We start from the raw sequence: 26294 nt of genomic DNA on the forward strand, positions 1-26294 counted from the left end.
CAACAATTTACTTTGCTATATACTGTCCCTGGTTGCACAGTGTGTTTGGTATCTGCTATATCCATTTTCACACCTAACCTCCTCCATCACAGATTTGTCCCTGTTACACACTTAATGTATGCCATAGTGTATAAATAAACCTTAAAACCTTCAGTGATTACATAACAGTGACTGCCCTACAGTACTGTGGGGTGGGGTTGACCTACCCCACCACATTTGTAGTGGGCACTTCACCACATACAGATATTTCTTTATTGAAAACAATCATATACCACAAATTTGAAGAAAAAAAGTATATAACCTACAGACCATGCATGGGAATTGTGACATTGTAAAAACAAATATATATACAGGGGTATTTTCATGTGAAAGGTTTTGTATAGAACATAGACAATTCATTTGACAAATACTACACATTAGCCAAGAACCATCATATACAGTGTATAGTATATATATGCATACAGTGTACATGCCAGCATATACATGTTGCTTTGTATAGGAATATTATATTCAAATTCAATTATGTATCTTTATTGCATAATGTTATTTCCATTTTTCCTACTTAATAACTTCATTCATTTTTAACGATGTGCTTTTGTTCTGTATTTGTTTGCCTCTCAACAGAAATGAAAAACCCTTTCTGTAGAAGTCATATCTCAATTGGTAAGATATCAAATATACAGATGATTACAGAACTATGAAGAGTGTTCTATATTAATCTGTATAGATACTTATACTTAAGAGTTATTAATTAATATTTTACCACTGGAAAGTTTTTAAATCTGAACACAAATTGATTTGGAGAATTCCATAAATATCTTGAAACTTTCTCTCCTCTTCCTCTATATAAAACAAAATACAATGCCAACAGCTGAGAATGAATATTCATCATAGCTTCTTTCTTTAACAGAAAGCTATTAACATGTTAAAACATTTTAGGTGTGTATAGCAAATTTAAATAAGCAATCCTTTAAAAAGGAAATGAAACTGATTTGAGGAAAATCTTAGGAGGTTTCAACAGAATTACTTTGGTGAGCAATATTGACAAATGAATTTTGTTTGAAAAAATTAAGTCTGGTGGTCAAACTAAATATTTGTTTAAAGTTTTTATCCATACTTTATGTAAACAGGGAGATTTTCTCTCGTTTGGTTCAGACCCTGGAAGTCATATTTTTTTTAAATATTAAAAAAATGATCAATACATTTCAAAATTTGATAAATTAATGAATTATTTGGTGAAATATTGATTAATTTCTCATGTTAATATTTAAAAGTATGGACTTTCTCCACTTTGGTTTAAAATTGAGCATTTTAAAACAGTGAATTTGCTAAATCATTTCTAACAGGTCAAATCTTCCCTGGGTTTTATATACACACCTTTTATATAATTTTTTTTCTTTTCTTTCTAATTTTAAATAAGTCTGGGCTCCCGTTCACAGAGAGCAAACAATGATCGTGTAAAGGATGTGATCAGTGACTAAAACCACATTTTACATATAGTCTGTAGGCCTACAACGTCACACTATGTAAACTGACCTATTTATAGAACAAGTGTGTATTAGTCAACTTATATTTAGTAAAGATTTATGTTCTAGACAAAAGTTATTGGTATTTTTCATCTCTGCTACCCGGACATGAATCGGATATTAATGAGTTAGCTAGGCCACAATAACGTAAAAGCAATTCACTTACGCATTCAATGTGTTGGATTACATGTTAGGTACGCAATATGTAATCTTGTCGTCTGGCTGTTCCGCTTGAAATTGCCGATTAAATCGTCTTCTCATCGGGATATATCAAGATGGACAACACTATTTATTGAGAAAGAAATGTAACCTATCTGCCTTTCCAGGATCTGACGTTTGTTTTAATAATTATATGGTAGTCGACAAGATCACAGCTAAAGAAACCGTGCTAAATAAGACTTTTGGTCACCCTTTCTTGATTAAAGGCTGGGGTGGCTGTCCACAGCTAGTAGAAGAGAACTCAAGGTCTGCGTGTCCTAATATATATAAGTACAAGTAAAATTTGGCTACATGAAGCATACATACATTTGAGGACATGGATGCTATGTGTTTGGCTCACAGAAGACTTTTGACAGATGTTGCCCCAGCAAAGATTATACAAACAGATAATATGGGAAAAGAAATGTTCTGTTTTCAATGGAAAACTGCGCAAATACTTATAGCACAAACGATTATAAAATAATAGCAAACGATTCAGAACACCTAGATTCTACTTGGAATCTTAACGACAGCAAGGTCACTTAGTGACTAAACTTAGAAATAACCCAGGGTCAGTCACTTAGTGACTAAACTTAGAAATAACCCAGGGTCAGTCACTTAGTAACTAAACTTAGAAATAACCCAGGGTCTTGGAATCTTATAAACAGTAAAGTCACTTAGTAACTCAACTTTAAAAATAACCCAGGGTCAGTCACTTAGTGACTAAACTTAGAAATAACCCAGGGTCTTAGAATCTTATAAACAGTNACACCATTATTTAAAAGGAAAATTATGATGTTGTAGGTGACCAATGGAATATGTGTGACAAGTTTCATGCAAATATGGCAATGGGCGAACATTTACAAAAAGTATCTATACATATAATACACACATACATAACAAAACCGACTAGAAAGATTGACGGAATTAATATTAGTCATTGAAGAAAAGAGGCCCCGCGGTGGCCGAGTGGTAAGACTTTTGGTAAAATTGCCAGCCCCATATTGGGATGGAATTTTTCCAGAAAGTCGATATAAACCCCTAAGACATGTTAAATGACTCTGAACACCTTATAGTTTAGGTCCAAATATAGCTGTAACAAATTCTCAGGTCCCTGTGGTTTCATGGAGTGGCATTGTATGTAGATGTACATTATGGGAAGGCGTTGGGTCGCGGTTAATATATCCTCAATTTTACCATGAATTCATGATCAAATACTAAAATAAATCCATCTCAGGTTTCTGTAGCATATCTCTGTCACTGTTTCATGAATAGTATAGATATGCGGGGAGGGGTTTTTCCATGAAGCCCACGCTTCGAGTTCAATCTAGTGAAGATACCCTTACATCTAGTTAATCTTTGGAAGTGAATTCATTTCGAGTTGGGTGTAAACGTTTCAGCTCATCCTCCACTCTAAGATTTAGTGCACTTGATGGTATTTATTTTAACAAGTATTATACAACCATCCTAATGTTGGGTGAACATATTTAATAGTATGACTTCTATGAAGGTTAAATAATTATATATATAACCTGAACTGTGATCATCCTTCGTGGTCATAATACATTTTTGATGCAATACAGTGGCGGATCCAGATTTTGTTTTTGAGTTTCAAGAAACCCCCCACCCTGAGAATTTTCTTTAAAAATCATGTCTTTTCACCATTTTCCTCAATTTCCCCCCACATGGAACCCCCCGCCCCAGATAGGTATCTGGATCTTCTTTGCTTTTAATGTGACCAGGTGTCTCAGCGACACTGTGAAGATATAAAGATATAATATAAGGGACAGTACTTCTGCTTATTTAATATATTGTGTTAATCCGCAAACTTGTCGAAAGGATGTATCACAACCAGGATACATAGCCTTTCTACAATTCGATACTAACCAACCTGAAGAAAATGTTAAGGGGAAAAAAGCTGCCAATCTGTTTAATATATAGCTTTTGTCTGTTGGACCAGGACAGCAGCTATACTACATTTCTCTTGTTCTCGTTTATTCCATCCTCCAACCTCCTTAATCCCTCTCGCCCACTCCCTAACCTCGCTTTCACACCCTTCCCTTAGCGTCATTAATTTCTACCCCATTAATAATTCTATTCCTGTACTACTACCTCTCTCCCGCACCTGTCGCGATTGTTCAACACACTTTATGAAAAGAAGAATTCGTAGCATTATAAACATCAAAATAGAACGGGGTGACTTAATTAGAAATACCTGGAAAACATTAAATTTACATAAAAAAATACATTCCTACGCATATCAACACAGAAGAAAATTTCATTACTCGCACTGGAAGTCGGATGCAAAGGCCTACGTCACAACTTCGAGTTAGGAAACAATTTGGTTCTGGTGTTAACTACACGAATTACATCGTCGGTCACGAAAACTCGACCTGACTAGTAAAACTGTTGTGATATGAGTGGGACACATTTTGTATGCCCAAAATACATCGTTCAGGCAGAAACGTAATATATACGTCTCCGGTTCAGTTGAGGTTAGCTTTTAATTCGCCCATATGCACATGTCTTTTTTTTGTAAGTCAGGTTTTGTTCACTATGATCATGGACTTATCTAATTCCGTGCTATGATGGACAAGTCTAATAGCGTATATCGAATCTACCAGGACAGTGCCTCCTGACCACATGTAACGTTACAGTCCCCGTGCAAAATGAAATGACTCGTCGATATATTTGTTGGCACTGACACATTGTGATAGAAAAACAATAAAACATAACACAGTTTAACATATAGGAATAATGGTTATTAGTTGTCTCTGAATTACTGAATGCTTAAAATCAGTGTTTAACTTTTATAAAAGTTTTGCTACGTCATTTTAAAACTCATCAGTTACCCCCGCGCGGGCCTCTCAGGTGAACCAGGAAGTTTGGATTACTTTTTCAGCAGACGTCAACAACTGACACATGGGTACATGCTCACACGCTGGTACAGGACACAGGCTGAGTGCGACGGAGGATGATCTCTTAAGAGCAGCATCATGTTATCACTTATGACGAAGGTCTTCCTATAGCCAGGTACCCATTATGTGACTACATGTGCTAATATTATAGTAAATACTAGTAACCATCCTACATGTAATATCACAGGCCTGACAACTATGGAACTATACACATGATACACTCACACTGGATATATTCTATACGTGGACTTTAAACTATCACATTGCTTTAGTTTTGTTTAAATTTTAAGCAACGAAACAGATATTGCCAGAGCAATTGTATGGTGAAATCTCAGGGAAATCTCCAACTGCAGAGCAGGGTAACTTTGCTTTTTTGTGTCTTTAGATCTGCGGATGCTATCTATAACACTGTTTGTTTTAGAACAATATTCTTGTCCTCTGATTTATATTGTCTCTGAATTTTTAGAGAAATGTTCACCATCAGTACCTGTTGGGAAAATGTTTATTATGCTGTGTTAAGTTGTAATGTTGTATTCTATAGACAGCATTTAAAATCTGCAAAACCCCCTTACCTGATTACCACAATCTAATTATACCCCCGCAACGAAGTTAGGGGGGTATACATTACTGGAATCACCCTGTCTGGATGTCTGTCGTCTGCAGTAACTTGTCCGGAAAACTCCTCCTTTATTAACAGGTGTATTTCATTGAAACTTTGCATGAATGATCAGTACTTTATGTATTTGTGCACCGGCATTTTAATTTGGGATTTCAACCCTTTTTGATGGAGTTATGCCCGTTTTGTGCGAAAGGCTTGTTTATTTTTCTGTTATTTTTGTTTTTTGTTTTTATATTAAATAGTGATTAACTCATTACTGGTGGGAGACTATATTGCTTTGCATTAGTAAGGCTTAAGCTTACAGGTCTGGTTTATATAGGAGCGGGGTATTAGTTAGCCTTTGGCTTACAGTTCTAGTTTGTACAGCACTTGATATGCTACGACACCCTGGTGATTGTGGGTACGTGTGTTCAGGTTCTTTAGTCACCAAAGTTATTATTCAATCCGTGCAAACTCGACTCAGAACTGCACTGTACTTTTCTGGAGCTTGGCTTTCAGCTCGCATGTTCAGAAGTCCAAGTGAACTTAGTGAGCAATGGCTCAGCATTTGTCTTTTTGTGCCCTCTTCTTTGGAGCATAACTGACCAAAAATGAATCTGCTACATCCATTGCATCCTATCTTAGTATCTCCTTTTGGCCTCAAGGTGTTGAGTGCTGACCCCGGTGTTGAAGGTTATGGGTTCTGTCCCCTGACCAAGACAAACCTGAGTTCTTAAATTGTCTCTGCTTGACAATCGTCTTTAACCATTTCACCCCTATTCATCTTTAGTAGACTCTACCATGCATTAATCTGGATGAGTCCATTATGGTCTACAGTTGTGAAAGGGTTAACTGGTAACTCTACCTACATACCAACGCTCCTGCATCGATTACATATTATGTGTCAACGACATTCTGTTTTTAGCTAACATGTAGGTTAGCGCATAATGTCTGCTCATTATCTTGATAAATTGATGAAAAGTAAAAAGATTAACTTCAAACTTTATAAAAAAGTAATTAGAAGGCTCAGAAAAGTTTTATAACTGCTATGTGACCATAATTTCACAGCTATGGCCCATTATGGATTCATAATGACAATTGTACTCAAAAAGATATCTTAAGTAATATAATTATACATATAATTCTTAACAATCTAACTTTGTAAAAAGTTTAATTACCATAAAAGCTTGGACACAAGGTCAGTATAGCCATTATCTGCATGACCATAAGATTTCTTTTTAGTTATGGACTAGATATATCAACTTACTCATGTCAGCATACACCTCCAAGGAGCAATGTGAGTTAGTGATGTGTTCCAGGCGTTTTGTCCAAGAAGGGTTCAATGCCCCCCCACCCCTTACAGAAATATTGAGTCTCTGGCACACTATTGCTGCGATAGCGCCACAATATTGCGGCAATATCGCGGCAATATCGCTGCGTGTTCAGATTTCGTATGCCAATTAGGTTTCCGGCGATATAGCCAGAATGTTCCGGTGCAGTTGCGGGGATATATCGCCACAGGCTAGGGTTCTGGTTGTCTTGGCAAGCAAGATAGGGATTCCCATAATCAAATATATGATAACATTGCAACAGGGTTGTGGAGTACATATAGTTTAGATAATAAATCATAGCTTATATTGATCAAAGATTGGTTACAAAAAGTTCATAACATATATATGGATTATTTCACAATGTGATATTCGTTAATAGTAGTTATCAATAATGTTAATATAATGTATAAGTATATGAACAGTTATATAAGAAACCGTTCTGTATAGAAGCAACATGAACTGCTGTAAAAATGATACAGCAGTTCCTAAAGCAAGATTTTGATATGATGTACTACACTGCTAAATACATGTAGTAGAATTGTGTAGGACACAATTTAAACTTATAATTATACTGTTGTATAAAAATGCACAATAGTTATTCAGTTAAGATTTTACATGTTTTGTGACCATGGATTATATAAAACCACGGAATTAGATTATTGTTATCTAAGTCCGTGATAAAACATAGAAGAAAACATATTCTACATTACCTTATAAGACTCAAGAATGCTGTCACTTTATCCAAAAAAGATTAAAGCCTCCTTATTTCACACAACTTTTCTCTTCACCATGAGCTCTCCTTCATTCATCAGCCATTTTGTGATTTTTGAATTTAGGGGTCAACTTTATTTAGACAAGTTACATAGGATCATGGGAATTCCTTATCTGTGGTGCACTTCTGGCGATATTCTGGTGATATGAAAAGTGGGCCAGAATATATATATATATCACCAGAATATTTTATCTGTGGTGTACTTCTGGTGATATTCTGGTGATATTCTGGTGACATTCTGGCGATATTCTGGTGATATTCTGGTGACATTCTGGTGATATTCTGGTGACATTCTGGTAATATGAAAAGTGTGCCAGAATATCTCCAGAATATTTTATCTGTGTTGCACATCTGGCGACATTCTGGTGACATTCTGGTAATATTCTGGTGACATTCTGGCGATATTCTGGTGACATTCTGGTGATATTCTGGTGACATTCTGGTGATATTCTGGTGACATTCTGGTGACATTCTGGTGACATGAAAAGTGGGCCAGAATATCACCAGAATATTTTATCTGTGGTGTACTTCTGGTGATATTCTGGTGACATTCTGGTGACATGAAAAGTGGGCCAGAATATCACCAGAATATTTTATCTGTGGTGTACTTCTGGTGACATTCTGGTGATATTCTGGTGACATTCTGGTGACATTCTGGTGACATGAAAAGTGGGCCAGAACATCTCCAGAATATTTTATCTGTGTTGCACTTCTGGCGATATTCTGGTGATATTCTGGTGACATTCTGGTGACATTCTGGTGATATTCTGGTGACATTCTGATGACATTCTGGTGACATTCTGGTGACATTCTGGCGATATGAAATGTGTGCCAGAACATCACCAGAACGTCACCACTAGTGGCGATATTCTGTGCACTTCTGGCAACATGTTCTGGCGAACTGAATTGTGCGCCGCGATATCGCTGCAAACTTTTTATTTCTGTAAGGGCCTCGATCTTGTTCAATATAGGCACTCAAGTTTTGATAATGTATTATAAATTATCACAAGGACTACTTATATATTGAATGGAAGTAAACCATAAGAAAAGTTTAGACTTCTGACAGACCACCAAATTTTAAAATGCCAAGTATGAAAACTTATTTTTAGATGCAATTAAATTGCAATTTAATTGTCAAATATGACACTTTATGGTCCAATAAAGTCTATTAGTTAGGCTCCAATAATTTACCAAAAAATTATTTGAATCTGACAGATGACAATTTTCTACAAAAAATATTTTTAAAGAATAAAGGAATAATTTTATTATTAATTTGATTAAAACAGTATCTTAATATACTTTGTAGAGTAGTAAATTTGGGTCTGTTATTCCGTCTTTGCGTATTGCAGAGTTATCTTCTCTTTGGAGCAGGTATTGATTGTTACGTCATTTGTTTTTGAGAGTAACGTCATCAATTTTTGAGAAAACGACGTAATTTTCTCACACAAACCAATGACGTAACAATCAATACCTGCTCTCAAGATAAGATAACTCTGCAATACGCAAAGACGGAATTGATCAAATTGTTTCGATAATTTTTCATAAGAATACATATTTTACTCATTTGCGAAAATAAGCCAGGGTAAATTAAGATTGGAGATAAAGGTTAGCAAGTATCAATGGCTATTATAGTTGATTATGTTTCTTTGATTGGAGATCACCATTGTATTGGACGAGATTTACTCGTCAATCACAAAGGATAAACAGAGTAATCAATTGATCACAATGATAAGATAAATATTACGTATATATTCTCTAATTGTACGTCACCAGAGATTATTCAGCTGTTAAGATTTAATAATTTCTTCAGTGTTCCTTCAATGGCAGAACAAATCAAACAGAATACTTTTTGTTGGCAAATTAAAACACTTAATTCTACTGTCAGTCATCACATTTTTATAGACCAGAGTACTAAAATATTCACAGGTAACTTCAAGTCTTAATCAATAATCTATAAATAATACAAACAGCTACACATTACATCTCCAGCACACACGCAGGCATACACACATACAGAGATATTAGCCAGGTGGCATAGGACTAGTAGTTAGCACCTGATAAGGCAGCTCCTGCGAATTCCTCAAAATTGTATTATTAATGTATATGCTAATTGTTTTGATTGTATAGATTGTGTACTGTAAAGCGCTTTAGGGTGGCTTAGTTTAGCTAGATAGGGTGCTATATCAAATGTGGTATATTATTACTATTATCAATGCCATTTAGTAGAATTTCTGATTTTCTTGCCTAACAGCTAAACATTTACACCATTGGTGCACATGATCTGCAGTTAGTTCATGCAAAAATATATGAAAGAAGGGATTTGGAATCAATTTGGCATAGAGCTTCCCTGGACACCTGGGGCTCAATGTCACATTTATAAACCATGTTAATTTCCTTGAGAGCAGATGGGTGTGGCTCCAGGTTTAAAACACAAATGTTAACAAAAAAACTAAAGCAAATGTCAGATCATCTCAGGACTAGTTATTATTTTGATTCCCTCTGCAATGAATTGCTGTAGAAGTTAGTTTTGAGCCAAATCTGTTTAATTCTTATTTAATTAAAAATGTTCAATGTCAATCCCTGCAACATATTGGATGGTTTCCTTTTCTGTCAGTCTGACAATGCAGCTGTCTGTACGATATCTTGGTTAGACTTTACATGTAGGTCAGTGTAACCTATATTTTCTGCTTCAATGACTTACAATTGACTTTGTGTTATGCACCATTACTCAAAAACTACAACTTATTGTAAAGAGTAGCAACATTTCATTTGTAGGTCACTGTGACCTTTATTTCAACTTGACTGACTCTGGTTAAATTTGGTATGTACCTATGTATCGGTTATTCCATAATCAAGTTAATCTGTACAAGACTTTCTAGAAGTCGAACATTCATCCAACTTTTTACATAGAGATACATGATTTTTCGGTTTACTATAGCAGTGTATCAAATGTAAATTACAGGTAACTTGGACTTATATTTCCACTTCTCTGACTTCACATTTAGCTCCATTAAATTTCCATCTAAGCAGGAGTAGGGGCATGTATACATTTAATAGTTTGGGCTAATGTAAAATCCAAGATGTTTGCCTTGGCCTCAGGTCGGTGGAGATATTTTCTACTTATGCTGTTTCCATCAGGCCAATTCTACTAAAGTTTTTCTCATGGCCCTAGACGCTGTTATTTTTCAACTAATTCATAATTAAATCTGTTCTTTGGTTGCTGCTCAATAGTGCTGAATATGTCCTCTGGTTACTGCAGCTAAAGATAATCTGTTCAATAGTGCTGATTATGTCCTCTGGTTACTGCAGCTAAAGCTAATCTGTTCAATAGTGCTGAATATGTCCTCTGGTTACTGCAGCTAAAGCTAATCTGTTCAAGAGTGCTGAATATGCCCTCTGGTTACTGCAGCTAAAGTTAATCTGTTCAATAGTGCTGAATATGTCCTGTTCTTTATTGGGTTGATTGGAAATTCAAAATGACTTAATATCCCAGCAATTTGAATAAAAATGTCACATGGAAGTTTTTTTATTTTTATTTTTCGGGTACTTATGAAACCTGATACGGCCACCATTGTCTGAGAATGGAAACAGGTGAGCGATACCAGTCTAATGTGGCTGTTAGCATAAGTTAGTCATATACCAGGACGAAGAGAAACTACTATAGGGGTAAGGTTTCAGTCCTCGTCAGTTGAGGATACTTCCTGCTGTCTATTTAAAAATAAAGAATTTCAACAATTGCAGGAAATATAAAAATGAATATGAATACCTGAAACATGATCTGTTTTTATTGCACACATCTGGAGAAATCCTTTATGATCACACCTACCCACCCATCCCCCTCCTTCATCAAGTTGTATGATGGGTGTTATTATCCTAATAAATGTAGAGCATAATTACTAGTTTCCTGTCTGTTGATGGGCCTTTAAGTTGCTGTTTTTTAAATCAAATCAAATAGTGGTCATACTAGCTACAACTTCACTGAAAAAGTACTGCATTGATAAGTCATTTCAAGGAAAGTAGTTTTACAGACATTTATTTCCACAGTTTTAGGTAGACTTCAATGTTTAGTATATTAGTGAGGAAGAGTTTATTTAGGTAACTACATATGCAACATAATGAAATGAACATCTCTGTGGAATGTGTACTTAACAAGGTGTGTAATCATTGGCTCTAGGTCTAGCCAATGAAAAATGGTTTCAGTTTATTCATATTTATACACTTTCTATTTATACACTTTATTTTATGTTAAGTTTTTATGTAAAATATTAATGTTGGTTGCATTTGTAGTTTTACTATTGATGATGTAATGCCAATGCATATACCATTTATTACCCAGAATTATTTGATCACCAAAAAACGGAAAAGTGACTGGCTCTCTGAATCTTGGGAACTGGTATTGATGTGTATGGACCAGGTAAAGTATATTTTTTTGAATTAAATTAAATATACTGGAAAATTATGAGTAACTGTGTCATATATCTATTGTTTGGTATTGAGATGTACCCTATAAACTGTGGTTTACTTCTATTATTAGGAATTCTACCACATCTTTAGTGTAACAACAGTTTTCATGGGTTCATAAACTGAATAACCATGGATGATAAACCATGCTTGCTGACCATGAACCAAAAATAAAACCCATCCAGTTGGTTAAAATGTACCGGAATTATTTGAATGTATTACCAAGGTAATATAATGATTGAAATATATTTTTTAAACATTGTGATCATTTGGTTTGCAAGTATGTCTTGGCTGACTGAGTGCTGAATACAAAAAGTATGTCACTGTGACCTATATCCCGAGATACAGCTAGGTGAATTGAGAAATCGTTATCAGGGGGACTATGGATTGCCTTGTAATACTTTGTTTGTTCATTCAAAAAATTTCTTGAAAAAACTATTCCTACAGCTCTTTGTGCAGGTGGAGTGGAGGGGGGTTATAAGTCTGCCATTTTGGCGATAGTTCTAGATGTTTTCCAGAGTGAGACATACATTTGAGGGAATATTTTGATCTGACATCATGTCTGTGTGATTGTCTGTGGGTCTGCCTCTCGACCTATACTGTTGACAGTATACAGTATTTAGTATATCAACTGGTGTTAGGCTTCAATCAATGGCATTGGTTTCATAAATGTATTTATTGTATACTTAGGACTCACATAACTAAATCAACTAAGTCAGCCTATCAGCAAGTGTTTCATACGATTGTAATCCCTATCTAAAATTTGTTCCGGGTTAATACAGTGTCTCGGAGTAATTTAAATAGGTAAATGTTGACATATTTTACATTGAATGAAATCTACAGATATTGAACTTTAGAAAAATGTAGAGTTTTAGTAGATTTTAAAATGTGATGGCGGATTGATATGGGGTCAAAGGTCAGGGGGTGTTCCTGTCCCATTTCACCAGTTTGGCATGTAAACTTCCGGTTATCAAAAGCAGACGCCTGTATGCCACCAAACTCACCAAAAAATGCCCTTCGATCCTTTGTCAAGTATGTATCTGTGAATCTAGACAGTTTTCACTAGTGTTGAACTTCAAATATTAACGCTTTTAGCTTAAAAGCTTAGTATAACATATAGTAAATGATTTAGTTGTGTGAGCCCTTTAAAAAGATTTGTTTTGCTAGCTGTCCATAACCCATATCCTGTTCAAACCTATATCTACCATGCATGCACCATATATACCCAGCATGTCTATATCTACCCAGCATGCACCATATCCACCCAGCACATGCCATATCAGTTTTACTTCCGGTTCAACACATCAAAAATCAGACATTACACACAATTCCTTTTGTTACTAAAAATTTTGATGTGGTATGTTAATTAATACACGTATTCAGAATAGGTTTTTATATATGATAAAAATGTGATAATATGCAAGCTTTTCAATATCCTATCCAGTATCAACCCTCAACTAATATCAGCCCTCAAGCCGCCAGCCCCTCGGTTTAATAGGAAGGTCTCAGGTTGATACATGGGGTAGGATATGGAAATGATCATATAACCTCAAAGGGTTAGACTTCTATAAATATATACTTTAAGTCAATCTTTTCTTTCTTTATAAGTGAGCAGAACAAGATGGAAGACTTAGATATTTGTGAAGATTTGTACGATCGGAAGATTGAGCCAAACAGATGTCAACTTATCAAGTACATAGAAACAGGAGATATTTTGGATGAACTGAGACAAAATCGAACCATCGGCATTGATGATTATGAGGAAGTACAAGCCTGCGCCAGCCGTAGACGGAGGACAGGTACGTTGTTTCTATACGTGGTGGTTGATCTCACCTGATCGGACCACATGGATTTTCTCCGGGTACTCCGGTTTCCTCCCACACTAAGACACACACACACCCTGCGTGCTAACATCTGGGCCTAGACTGGCCACCGTCTCTAGTATATTGAATAATTAAGAAAACAATTTTAACTCTAAAACTTTTGATCACTTGGATGTCTAAAGTTCTAAACTAGGGGGAGATAAGCTAGGAGTAGAATGCAGCTGTGGAAATTCTTCATAAAAGAGTAGGGGCTGGTAGCCAGTCTAATCTGGGCCCAACAAGAATTATTTATATAAGTTGACATAACTTGTTCATTGTGTGTTTGTTTACTTTTCATTTTGTCCTCTTTTAAAAAAAAAGTACAAGTCTAAATCTGATAAATTTGTCACACATTTTGTTACATGTATCAAGTAGTCCAAGGGAGTTCCTATTTGTTTAAATGATGGGATTTTGTTCTCTAATGGCTTCAAAAAGGGACTGAAGGCATCATTTTGTGAAATTCCATGGTCTGTTGTCTGTAACACTTAGTACAGGCAGCCATCTTGGATTGTGACAGTTCAAGTTTGTTATCACTTATTCTTAAAAAGGTCTTGACAGGTCTTTTTTAACTCCCTTTAGTCCTTAGATGTGCATGTTTTCTCTTGAGATTGATTTGAAAAACAGGTGGGATATAAAGGCCCATTGAGTCTTTTGTTATTATAACTGCACAACAAGGTTATAGGAGGCACATGCTGTTGTCTGTCTGCCTGTCCATCTGTCTATCAGTCTGTAGATCTTGTCTGAACAATGTTTCATCTAAATTTAATGGAACTCCACTGATATCAGCACTTCAACGGAAGTCGTGGGGTATAAAGTACATGTACTCACTTTGTCCATCTGTCAGTCCGTCTGTCCATATTGCTTGTCCAGATAATAACTTAATTGAGAAACAAATTATCTCATATATTTCAAACTTGGTTTGTGGGTTGCAAAAAGTGCAATTGATTTTGTCTACGGTATATAAGAGGTCACTGTTGCCAAAAAAGATGTTTGCTTGATTGCACTTGCGCGGATGATTAGTTAAAAATTATTGATCATACATATTTCAAATTTGGTGTGTAGACTGCCAAAGCGGATGTGAAGAGCCCTATTGTTGATTTTTGACATCATGGTCTATTTTGACATGGTCTATCAGACATCACATCATGGTGTATCAGACATCATGACCTATCGGACATCATGGTCTATCAGACATCATAGTCTATCAGACATCAAGGTCTATTTTGACATGGTCTATCAGACATCAAGGTCTATTTTGACATGGTCTATCAGACATCATGGTCTATCAGACAACATGGTCTATCAGACATCAAGGTCTATCAGACATCATGGTCTATCAGACATCATTGTCTATCAGACATCAAGGTCTATTTTGACATCAAGGTCTATCAGACATCAAGGTCTATTTTGACATGGTCTATCAGACATCAAGGTTTATTTTGCTTAAAATAGAATTTGTATTGTTTCGTGATAACAAAATTAGAACTTGGTAAGTAGTTTGCCCAAGTCATAAACAAAAATCGAGGATGGCCAGGTTCGATCACAAATCCTGCATTCCTGCATGACTTTTTCTGAGGGATATATATGCTGCCGCTGGCAGCTCTCTCATTGCATGTGTGGATTTTATTTTTTTGTTATCCTATGTCTTAAATTTCTTGTTTGCAGTACCAAATGTCAAACAGCATCATTTTCTTTTTAAATTTTCAGCAAAGCTTTTGGACATCTTGCAAACTAAAGGAGACAAAGGTGTGGAGGAATTTTTAAAGACGATTGAGCTGATTTATCCAGACCTGTATCAGGCAGTGACGGGAGAATCACCACGGAAACCCCCTCCTAGTGAGTAGCAGAAACAACCTGGAAAAGAAGTGCTAAAGCTTCTATATCAGGAGTATCATAATGTAAGAATTTACAATAAGGATTACAAGTTGTTACCAAGATATTAAGCTGATTGTGGTTGGAGTATACATAGGTTTTTATCACATAATGTACAGCGTTATCCAGTGAATATACCTGTCAGATTTTTTTGCGTATTAACCCATGTAATATGACCTATCAACCCTGTGATTGGTTGTAAGTATCAATTGTTTCAATTATGACGTCATGCCTAGGACAATTTCGAAATGGCAGCTTTTTACATTTCAAAGTTGCATTTTACACGAATAAATGCCACAAATCTTGATTATGTGATAAAAAGGATCTTACACCCGTTTTCATTTCTTATGAAATTTATATAACTTGTCACAAATTTTTCATTTTATCTCTTCAGAGGTTTTGCTAAAGTGAAAAATTCTAAAAAATGCTATATTTCCCCTATTGGGCCCCGCCCCTCAGGCCCCTCAGGGGCCAGACCTACGGTTTATACAAAATTGGTTCCCCTTCACCCAATGATGCTTCAGACCAAATATGGAACAAATCCTTTCATTCCTACAGAAGAAGAAGGATTTTAAAGAATTTACTATGTGTTCTCTATTGGGCCCCGCCCCTCAGGACGTTGTGTGTTTATATTTACTGTCCAAACATCTGAAGGATCCTGTAAATTTTCCCTATATGTTTATTTTCTGTCAAAGCATCTGAAGGATCCTGTAAATTTTCCCTATATGTTTATTTTCTGTCAAAGCATCTGAAGGATCATGTAAATTTTCCCTATATGTTTATTTTCTGTCCAAGCATCTGAAGGATCCTGTAAGTTTACCCCCTATGTTGTTTGTCTTATAAGTTGACTACGTTACACTCTGCCTTGGCAGATTTCTTACGTTGTAGTCGGATGCCGTCCATGCGTACCATTAACCACCTGCCACAACTTGCCCAGGAACTGAAGACACAGTACCAAAATAACAAACAACTAGTTCAGCAACTACAGGAGTTAGAGAATGCCATGGTGTTTGAACAGAATGATAACAAAGAATTGGAGGTATTATTTGAAGAATTCACAAGCTTCAATGACATTATTTATTGTACAATCTTTATTTTATGATGTTTTTGAAATAACAATAAACACACATTTTTCGATTAAATGGCCGCAGCCTATTTAATGATATTTATTCTCAACAAATGTGACGAGCAGGCCTTTCTACTGACAGGTAATTTCCTCCCCCCTGGGTTATCCAAAGCGGGTTGTAATTTTACCCTAACTAAACTCACCAATGACTAGAGTTATACACTTTAGGTACATGCAACGGTAAGTACCCCACACTGAGTATCTACCACACTGGTACTGGACACATCAGCTACTCACCCTCCCCAGGGTAAACCTTGGCATAGTTTGCACGTACCTGACTATAAATAGCCTTGTCAATCTACCCAGATCAACGAGGCGCCGCCATACTTTCAGGGTATAACCTTGGCAAGTATTACGTAACATTCTCCACCACGGAGAAACCAAATACTGTACATGTTTATAACTATATCCTAATTACTATTATAGTACTTCCACCATCTCGACTCCCTGGGATTCACAAGGCAAGTGTGATGGGGAGTTTACTGTTAAACTCGTTTATAATATAATGTGGGTTTACCCGACTTCTAGGATTAACATCTAATGGTCCACTTTTAGTACTACTTTGGAAGCTGTCTGATAGTGATACACAGGGGATTAACATCTAATGGTCCACTTTTAGTACTATTTTGGATTAAAGGTTACTGCCATGGCATCTGATTGGCTGAGAAAATGTGTTATAAATTGAGTTATAGGGGACAACTTTGTCCATACTTTGTGGGAGTGATACATATGGTATATAATTTATATCATATTGCCATAGATTGGTTATGGCCTTAGATTGGTTAAGACGATAACAGTTATTAATTGAGTTCTCTAAGGCTGTCAATGGTGTTAATACTTTTTGGAAGTGATATATGAGATATACTTTCAATATATGTAGAAGTTGACGTAATTTTCATCATTCAAGATAGCTGCCGTCGCCTGTGATTGGCTATATTTATAGAAAATATTTGTCATCACTATAGGGATTTTATTTCTGAGAACACTTTGATCAAATTCCATACAGAGGTTGTATTTCAGGGTGCTACAAGGAAATATTTACATGGTGCTTCAGAAATGTACAGATAAAACGAAATCCATTATCAGAAAATGAGCTAGCCAGAGTGGTATGTAATTAGATACTGTTGGCAAGATGCAAAGTATATACTTAGTAACAGAGTGATGTGCATAAAGGGGGATTTATATATTTTTCTATGTATTTTATGAGTGGTTTATTTTTCAGAAAGAAAATTCTGAACTCAGAAAACGGATTGACAGTTTGAAAAAAGGCAGTGATGCATTGGAATCTCAAGTGGCAAGCTTTATGACAGAAAACCACAAACTCAAGGATGAATCCCGTTTGTATATATTATATATCTACCATGACAGGCTTGTAAGACTTGCTAAGTCCACGAAAAACAAAAACGCTTCAGTATATTAAAAATAACCATTTACATTTGAATTTAATTGAATAGAAAACCTTCAAACTAGTTTAGAGTTCTTTGTTGTGGATCCAATATTTCAATAAAACAAGTATTGATACAAAAATACAGTGTACTTCAGCAGAGTTAGTCTTTTGGTGATGTGGGATCAATGTCAAGGTCACTGTTCTATCAAAAAGAACACTTTTGTGACTGCTTTACTAGCTTTGTTTTTCTACTGGTGCGGATGAAACTCAGAACACAAATACTTCAAAGAAGTTTGTGTATGGGTTTGACCCAGATTTTAAGTCAATTTTCATAAAGAACTGATCAACAGGTACATTCCCAAGTTTGCTTGTTTGTCTGTGTGGCTTTAACATCCACACAATAGCCAAGGTCATATAAGGAAAGTGCATGGGACCCAAGGGAGACAGCCCTGAAAGGGAAGAATCGACAAGGGAGGAAAGTATAGGTCAAGATCTAAGGCTTTGCAATGGGGGCATTTTGTTTTCTTCAAAGTCCTCTAAGAAGAAGATACAGAAGAAAACCCTAAGACATGTCTAGTTATAAAACCCCTAAGACATGAATAGTTATAAAACCCCTAAGACATGTCTAGTTTTAAAACCACCAAGACATGTCTAGTTATAAAACCCCTAAGACATGTCTAGTTATAAAATCCCTAAGACATGTCAAATTATAAAACCCCTAAGACATGTCTTGTTATAAAACCCCTCAGACTATCTAGTTGTAAAACCCCTAAGACATATCTAGTTATAAAACCCCTAAGACATATCTAGTTATAAAACCCCTAAGACATATCTAGCTATAAAACCCCTAAGATATAATTAGTTATAAAACCCCTAAGACATGTCTAGTTATAAAACCCCTAAGACATGTCTAGTTATAAAACCCCGAAGACATGTCTAGTTGTAAAACCCTTAAGACATATCTAGTTATACAACCCCTAAGACATGTCTAGTTATAAAACCCTTAATACTTGTTTAGTTATAGAACTCCTAAGACATGTCTAGTTATAAAACCCCTAAGACATGTTTAGTTATAAAATCCCTAAGACATGTTTAGTTATAAAAAACCCAAGACATGTCTAGCTATAAAACCCCTAAGACAAGTCTAGTCATAAAACCCCTAAGACATGTCTAGTTATAAAACCCCTAAGACATGTCTAGTCATAAAACCCCTAAGACATGTATTAAGTTATAAAACCCCTAAGACATGTCTTGTTATAAAACCCTAAGAATTGTCTAGTTATAAAATCCTAAGACATGTCTAGTTATAAAACCCTTAGACGTGTCTAGTTATAAAACCCAAAGATATGTCTAGTTATAAAGCCCCTAAGACATGTCTTTAGTTATAAAACCCTTAGACGTGTCTAGTTATAAAACCCCTAAGACAGGTCTAGTTATGAATATTACTCACAGACCTTATTTTTCACTCAACAGTTGCTTCATTTGTTGGTAAATAAAAGTAATGTTTCGAAAGTATGTTTTAAAATTATGAGCATGCAGTGAAGAAAAGAAAATAATCGAAAATATTCAATAAATTCTTATCCAATATAAAATTAATGCATCTTTGTCCAAATCATTGTACACTTAACTTTGTGCTGGATGTATTGACTTTGTGAAAAAGTATTTTGAGAAATTTGAAATGAGAAAAATTACCTTTCTAAGTGAGTTGTATGAGTTAGAGATTTAGCAATGTTTGTTGTATGGACTTTGTGCAGTAAACTACCTGAAGACGAGCCTGGAATACCACCAACAGTCTGAGCTGTATAAACAGAGGGCCCGGGAGATACAGACAGAGAAAGATGAGATGGAACGGACATTTCGTCGAATACGACAGGAACACCAAGAGGGTACATAGCCGTTCTTAACATTTGTGCTCATGTCTATATAGTTTCTGTTTTATTTTTAATATTCCTTGAAACTAACTGTTGTTTAAGTTAAATTCTTGTCTGTTGATTAAATCGGATAACTTGGTGAAAATATATATCTGTGCTAAATGATGAAACATGAACTTCATCTAACGATAAAGGTCATAAGTAGTAAACAAGTATGGTTTTAAGTCATTAAATGTCATATAAGAATGAATATTGAATTGATATCAGTATGTTCCAATAAACTTTACCAATAATATATCAAATTACTAACACCTTTTCTATTCCTTGTTAGGAGTGCGCCAGTCACGATTATCTTTTGGTGTCTCCATACGACCAACAGAACCAGACCCATCCGTCCCCTCCACAGTAAGTCTCAACTTATTGTTTAACCTGTATAACATAACCCACATCTCATCTCCAGGAAAAGTCTCTGCTGTAATACCAAACTGACACCTCACTTACCTGTATAATCCAACCCACATCTCATCTCAAGGAAAAGTCTCTGCTGTATTACCAAACAGACACCTCACTTACCTGTATAACCCAACCCACATCTCATCTCCAGGAAAGGTATCTCCTGTATTATCAAACCTACACCTTAGCTCCAAGATGAGTCTTACCTGTATAACCTAACCTACACCTTAGCTCCAAGATGAGTCTTACCTGTATAACCTAACCTACACCTTAGCTCCAGGATGAGTCTTACCTGTATAACCTTAACTACACTTTAGCTCCAGGAGGAGTCTTACCTGTATAACCTAACCTACACCATAGCTCCAAGATGAGTCTTACCTGTATAACCTTAACTACACCTTAGCTCCAAGATGAGTCTTACCTGTATAACCTAACCTACAACTTAGCTCTATGATGAGTCTTACCTGTATAATCTAACCTATATGTTAGCTCCAGGATGAATCTTACCTGTATAACCTAACCTACCCCTTAGCTCCAGGATGAGACTTACCTGTATAACCTAACCTACAACTTAGCTCCATGATGAGTCTTAACTGTATAACCAAACCTACACCTTAGCTCCAGGATGAGACTTACCTGTATAACCTAACCTACAACTTAGCTCCATGATGAGTCTTAACTGTATAACCAAACCTACACCTTAGCTCCAGGGTGAGTCTTAACTGTATAACCTAACCTACACCTTAGCTACAGGATGAGTCTTACCTGTATAACCTAACCTACAACTTAGCTCCATGATGAGTCTTAACTGTATAACCAAACCTAAATGTTAGCTCCAGGATGAGTCTTACCTCTATAACCTAACCTATATGTTAGCTCCAGGATGAGTCTTACCTGTATAACCAAACCTACTACTTAGCTTGAGGATAAGCCTTACCTGTACAATTTGTATAACCAAACCTACACCTTAGCTCCAGGATACGTCTTACCTGTATAACCAAACCTACAACTTAGCTCTATGATGAGTCTTACCTGTATAACCAAACCTACACCTTAGCTCCAGGATACGTCTTACCTGTATAACCAAACCTACACCTTAGCTCTATGATGAGTCTTACCTGTTTAACCAAACCTACACCTTAGCTCCTGGATGAGTCTTACCTGTATAACCAAACCTTCACCTTAGCACCAAGATGAGTCTTACCTGTATAACCAAACCTAAACCGTAGCTCCAGGATGAGTCTTACCTGTATAACCAAACCTACACCTTAGCTCTATGATGAGTCTTACCTGTTTAACCAAACCTACACCTTAGCTCCATGATGAGTCTTACCTGTATAACCAAACCTACACCTTAGCTCCAGGATGAGTCTTACCTGTATAACCAAACCTACACCTTAGCTCCAGGATGAGTCTTACCTGTATAACCTAACCTAAACCTTAGCTCCAGGATGAGTCTTACCTGTATAACCTAACCTATATGTTAGCTCCAGGATGAGTCTTACCTGTATAACCAAACCTATATGTTAGCTCCAGGATGAGTCTTACCTGTATAACCAAACCTACACCTTAGCTCCATGATGAGTCTTACCTGTATAACCAAACCTACACCTTAGCTCCAGGGTGAGTCTTACCTGTATAACCAAACCTACACCTTAGCTCCAGGATGAGTCTTACCTGTATAACCAAACCTACACCTTAGCTCCATGATGAGTCTTACCTGTATAACCAAACCTACACCTTAGCTCCATGATGAGTCTTACCTGTATAACCAAACCTACACCTTAGCTCCAGGGTGAGTCTTACCTGTATAACCAAACCTACACCTTAGCTCCATGATGAGTCTTACCTGTATAACCAAACCTACACCTTAGCTCCATGATGAGTCTTACCTGTATAACCAAACCTACACCTTAGCTCCAGGATGAGTCTTACCTGTATAACCTAACCTAAACCTTAGCGCTATGATGAGTCTTACCTGTATAACCAAACCTATATGTTAGCTCCAGGGTGAGTCTTACCTGTATAACCAAACCTACACCTGAGCTCCAGTTTCAGTCTTACCTGTATAACCGAACCCACACTACACCTCCTTGATAAATCTCACCTGTATAAACTTACTCTCACCTCAGCTCCATGATAACTCATACATACATAACCAAACCCAACCTCAGCTCAAAGATGAGTCTTACCTGTATAACCAAACTCACATTTCTTGGATTTCTCACCTGCAGGAAAACGTTCAACTCATTGGTTCACATATATTTCCAGGATGTGACTGACCAGTCTGCTCTAGAAGCTAACTTGATGCTGCAACAACAAATGCTGAATGAGAAGCTAGAAGAAATGCAGCAAGAATTGGCCCAGACAGCTGAAGATCTCCATATGTCACGCACACAGACTGACGAGTTCCAGAACCTGCATAAAAATGTATTTAAGAAATTTCTATGTCAATATAAACTCGAATCTAACACAAATCCTATAAACCATTTATCGGCAGTACAAAAAATAAATCTTTTAATTCTCAAGTTCTAAATATTATCAAGTTTACCCAATGCATTTAATCGAACATTTGTAGCACACCTGGTCGACCATGGTGAGCTTCTGTCATATCATGGCTTCTGTTATCCGTCTGTCAATAATTTCTTCAAACAACTCCTTTCTCTTAACCAGCAACTGGAATAAAACAAAAAATTAGGGTGGTCAGGTGGTGGTCGGGTGGTGGTCAGGTGGTGGTTGGGTGGTCGGATGGTCGGATGGCACAGTGGATAAGCACACTCGCCTTCCCAAATTGATGGGAAAAGGTATGGGGTCACCTGCCTGACCATGTTGATTTGTTCTGTGTACTCGGGTTTCCACCCACATCAAGACCCACTGCACACTACCATCTGGACCAACAAGAATGATTGATATAACTTGATTTAACTTGTTTCATAATTATTATAAAGTAAATAAAGTTTATATTAATTTTACCAAAATATGACTGGTAACATTGCAAGGTGTGGATATCATTGTTTACGTTACTGTCAAAGAAATTTGAATGTGCATCAAAGGAATAAGAAGTTTGCCAGCGTCCCTTAATTGAATAATAAGACAAAATGGATCGCGAATATGTTCCATGTATCTAGATGTTGAAGGAACCAAGCAATGGTTTTCATGGGATTGTTATCTAGCTGAAGAGTGAACGGTGCCATATTTGAAACAAGTATCAATTTTTTCACTGTGTTTATGCTAATTTTTATGTAATTGTACTTTACTAAGCTGAAGAAGGGAGATAAGTAAATATAAAGAGACAAATACACGTATGCTACCAGGATCGCCCACGGGTTTGGCCCCACCCATGGAGACTTGACCCCTGGATCATAAGTTCGAAATAGTTGAGAACCCTACCCATATCCATATACAATTGCTGGGTAAAAGAGACAAACACAGTCAGGATATTAGAATCTGGCAACATCCCAGGGGACTTAGTTCTTGGTCACTACTTGAAAGCATTTCAGATCCCCACCTTATAACCATATATACATTACTGAGTGTAAAGAAATTAATACTTATGTACTACCAGAATGCATCATGGGTATGGCTCACTTTTGGAGACTTAGTATCTGGGTCACAACATTGAAACGGTTGAGATCCTCACTCCATACCCATACACGAAGTTGCTGAATGTAAAAAGACAAGTACACATATGCTACCAGGATGGCGTTGAGGTCTGACCACACCCCTTGGGACGTTGTGTCTGGCTTAAAACTTTGAAACAGTCGAGATCCCCACCCGAAAACCTTACATACAGTTTTGTTAAAAAAGTCAGCCTTGGTGTCTGCTCCCATCCCTAGGGACTTTTTTATTTCCTGGGTCATAACATGAAAACACCACCCTATAACCATATATACAATTGCAAAAAATGAAAATTTGGACACACTTATAAAATCTATTACCTGTAACTGAGCGAGATCGGGTTATCTCAGTCGAGGGTTAAGATTCTGTAACAAAATCCCAACCGAGTCGTAAGCCGAGGTTGGGATGTTACATAATCATAGCCCGAGACTAGCTAAAAACTGTAAGTATCCCACCTTCGGCCTCAAATGATGATGACCTCTTCACTGCTTAAGCTACATTTGAATGCTTCTGCGTAAAAGCGTAGCCCATCCTTACATATATTACAACATATTTCACAATGTAGATTATATTTTATCTACAACATCAAATATCTAACAACATCAAAACTATACAATAATGTCAAAACAGAACATTTATAATGCAAATTGTTAATTTCAAGCAGTTAACGCGCGGATGAATACATCGTAGTGTAAAAATTCTGCGAAATGTCACGTAAACGTACAAGACAGATCGAACGAGATAGAAAAATCTAGCATGACGTGGGATATCTCTGTCTGAGGTGCGATAAATATACTATCTGGTTGTGGATTGACCCTGTAGACTGGTCTTATCCCAGGAACCTTATTTGCCATTCTACTTTTAATGCGAATATTTTGTCATGGTTGTTTAAATATCCAGGTGAGCGATACAGGCCCTCTGGGCATCTTGTTTATAAAAGACAAGATGTTTTACACAATTTTAATTTTCAAGCAAATAAGTAAAATTTGTTTGTTTCCTATGATAGTTTTTACAGTAATAGTTAAAACATATACTGTATAACAGGAAATGTTCGTGGATACTTTCCTTCGTGGTTTGAAGCCATTTAGATCGTTTCGTGGTACAAACTTTCGTGGATATTCTGTATTAACAAACAGTAGACATGTATATCATTCTAATTCGGTGTATTTTTTGGTTCAGTAACAACCACGAAAACCATGAATGTTTCTACACAACGAACATTTCATGATATACAGTAGATGACATCAGTATTTGTACATTTTCAGGTGAAGGAAACCTGTGAAAGACTGAAAAAAGAGAGGACAAAGATGGACAGTCTCCTAGAGAAACAGCTGTCTACAACCAACCATTATTTTGAGATGATCCAGAAATTGGAAGATGACAAGAAAATGGTAGGATGTTATTCAGGAATGGTGACTTTATAACTGTGACTGATCCATTTTATGATTCCTTGCTGAATGTAGCGGAGCATCTACAAAACAGAAATACCTGTCCCTGTATCCAAATTTCTTGAAATATTTTAGCTCATCTGGCACACCAGTGCTTCTGGCAATGGTGCAGCATCCACTGCCCAGCTTCTGGTGTCAACTTTTAAATGACTTTATCATGCTGATAGTCTCAATATTTGCCCTGTACCTGGCCATGTTTGTGTTCAAATGAATGTCCTTGTATCACTTTCAATGTCATTACGGTCAAATATGTTCAAAAGATTAAAAGTACTTAAAAATAGTTGGCCTGGATCCTGCTGAAGTGAATGTGTTCCTTTACCTACCTTCAAGGTCACAAGTATCAAATATGTTGTGGTTTTTTTAAACAAAATACTCCTGAATATTCGGCCTTTCTAGGATGAAATATATTTTTCGAAAAAAACCTCTTTGACCTTACAATGTTTAAAGAAAACTTCAGAAGATCTTTAATGCCTGTTTTGAAATAAATTACGTTGACATACTTTAATTGTCACAAGGGTCAAATACATGTATTTTTAAATTCAAATGACATTTTATGAAGATCCATAAGGTCTAGTTTAATGACTTTGGATGAGATTCATCAGTTAAGGATTATTAATATACAGTTTGTTCTGTCTACAGACAGTATTTGGAACTACATGTTGGGTTTTGCGAGCTTTCGAAAGCAACTGTTTCCTTTGTCAAACAAAGAGTGTAGATTACCATTGTTGTGGTCTTCATAAAGTTGTAAACAACTCCTAAATTAGTGTTTTGCTGAGTTAGCTGTCAAAAAATGTATGTAGTTATTTTGTCTCGCCCCTATAATGTATCCATTAAAAGCTGATATAGGTATGCA

The 26294-nt window shown here is 36.3% G+C and overlaps 1 protein-coding gene across 3 annotated transcripts in view; it reads left to right on the forward strand.

Moving 5' to 3' along the window:
- The first annotated feature begins 4595 nt into the window (after positions 1-4595).
- LOC110463849 (caspase recruitment domain-containing protein 11-like) overlaps positions 4596-26294 on the forward strand; it is a 47098-nt gene continuing 25399 nt past the window's right edge. Inside the window, exons 1-10 of one of the 3 annotated variants that reach the window (XM_021518741.1) lie at positions 4596-4757; positions 11680-11757; positions 13413-13603; positions 15374-15502; positions 16411-16577; positions 17887-18001; positions 19806-19937; positions 20254-20327; positions 22647-22805; positions 25259-25384. In XM_021518741.1, coding sequence (XP_021374416.1) covers positions 13426-13603; positions 15374-15502; positions 16411-16577; positions 17887-18001; positions 19806-19937; positions 20254-20327; positions 22647-22805; positions 25259-25384 — 1080 coding nt within the window. In that variant the 5' untranslated portion in view covers positions 4596-4757; positions 11680-11757; positions 13413-13425. Of the gene's footprint in view, positions 4758-4791; positions 5002-11679; positions 11758-13412; positions 13604-15373; positions 15503-16410; positions 16578-17886; positions 18002-19805; positions 19938-20253; positions 20328-22646; positions 22806-25258; positions 25385-26294 lie in introns of those variants that run through there. The other 2 variants (XM_021518742.1, XM_021518743.1) reach the window with 2 other exon arrangements.

Source organism: Mizuhopecten yessoensis, unplaced genomic scaffold, assembly GCF_002113885.1.
Source record: "Mizuhopecten yessoensis strain PY_sf001 unplaced genomic scaffold, ASM211388v2 scaffold10937, whole genome shotgun sequence".
Classification (NCBI taxonomy): domain Eukaryota; kingdom Metazoa; phylum Mollusca; class Bivalvia; order Pectinida; family Pectinidae; genus Mizuhopecten; species Mizuhopecten yessoensis.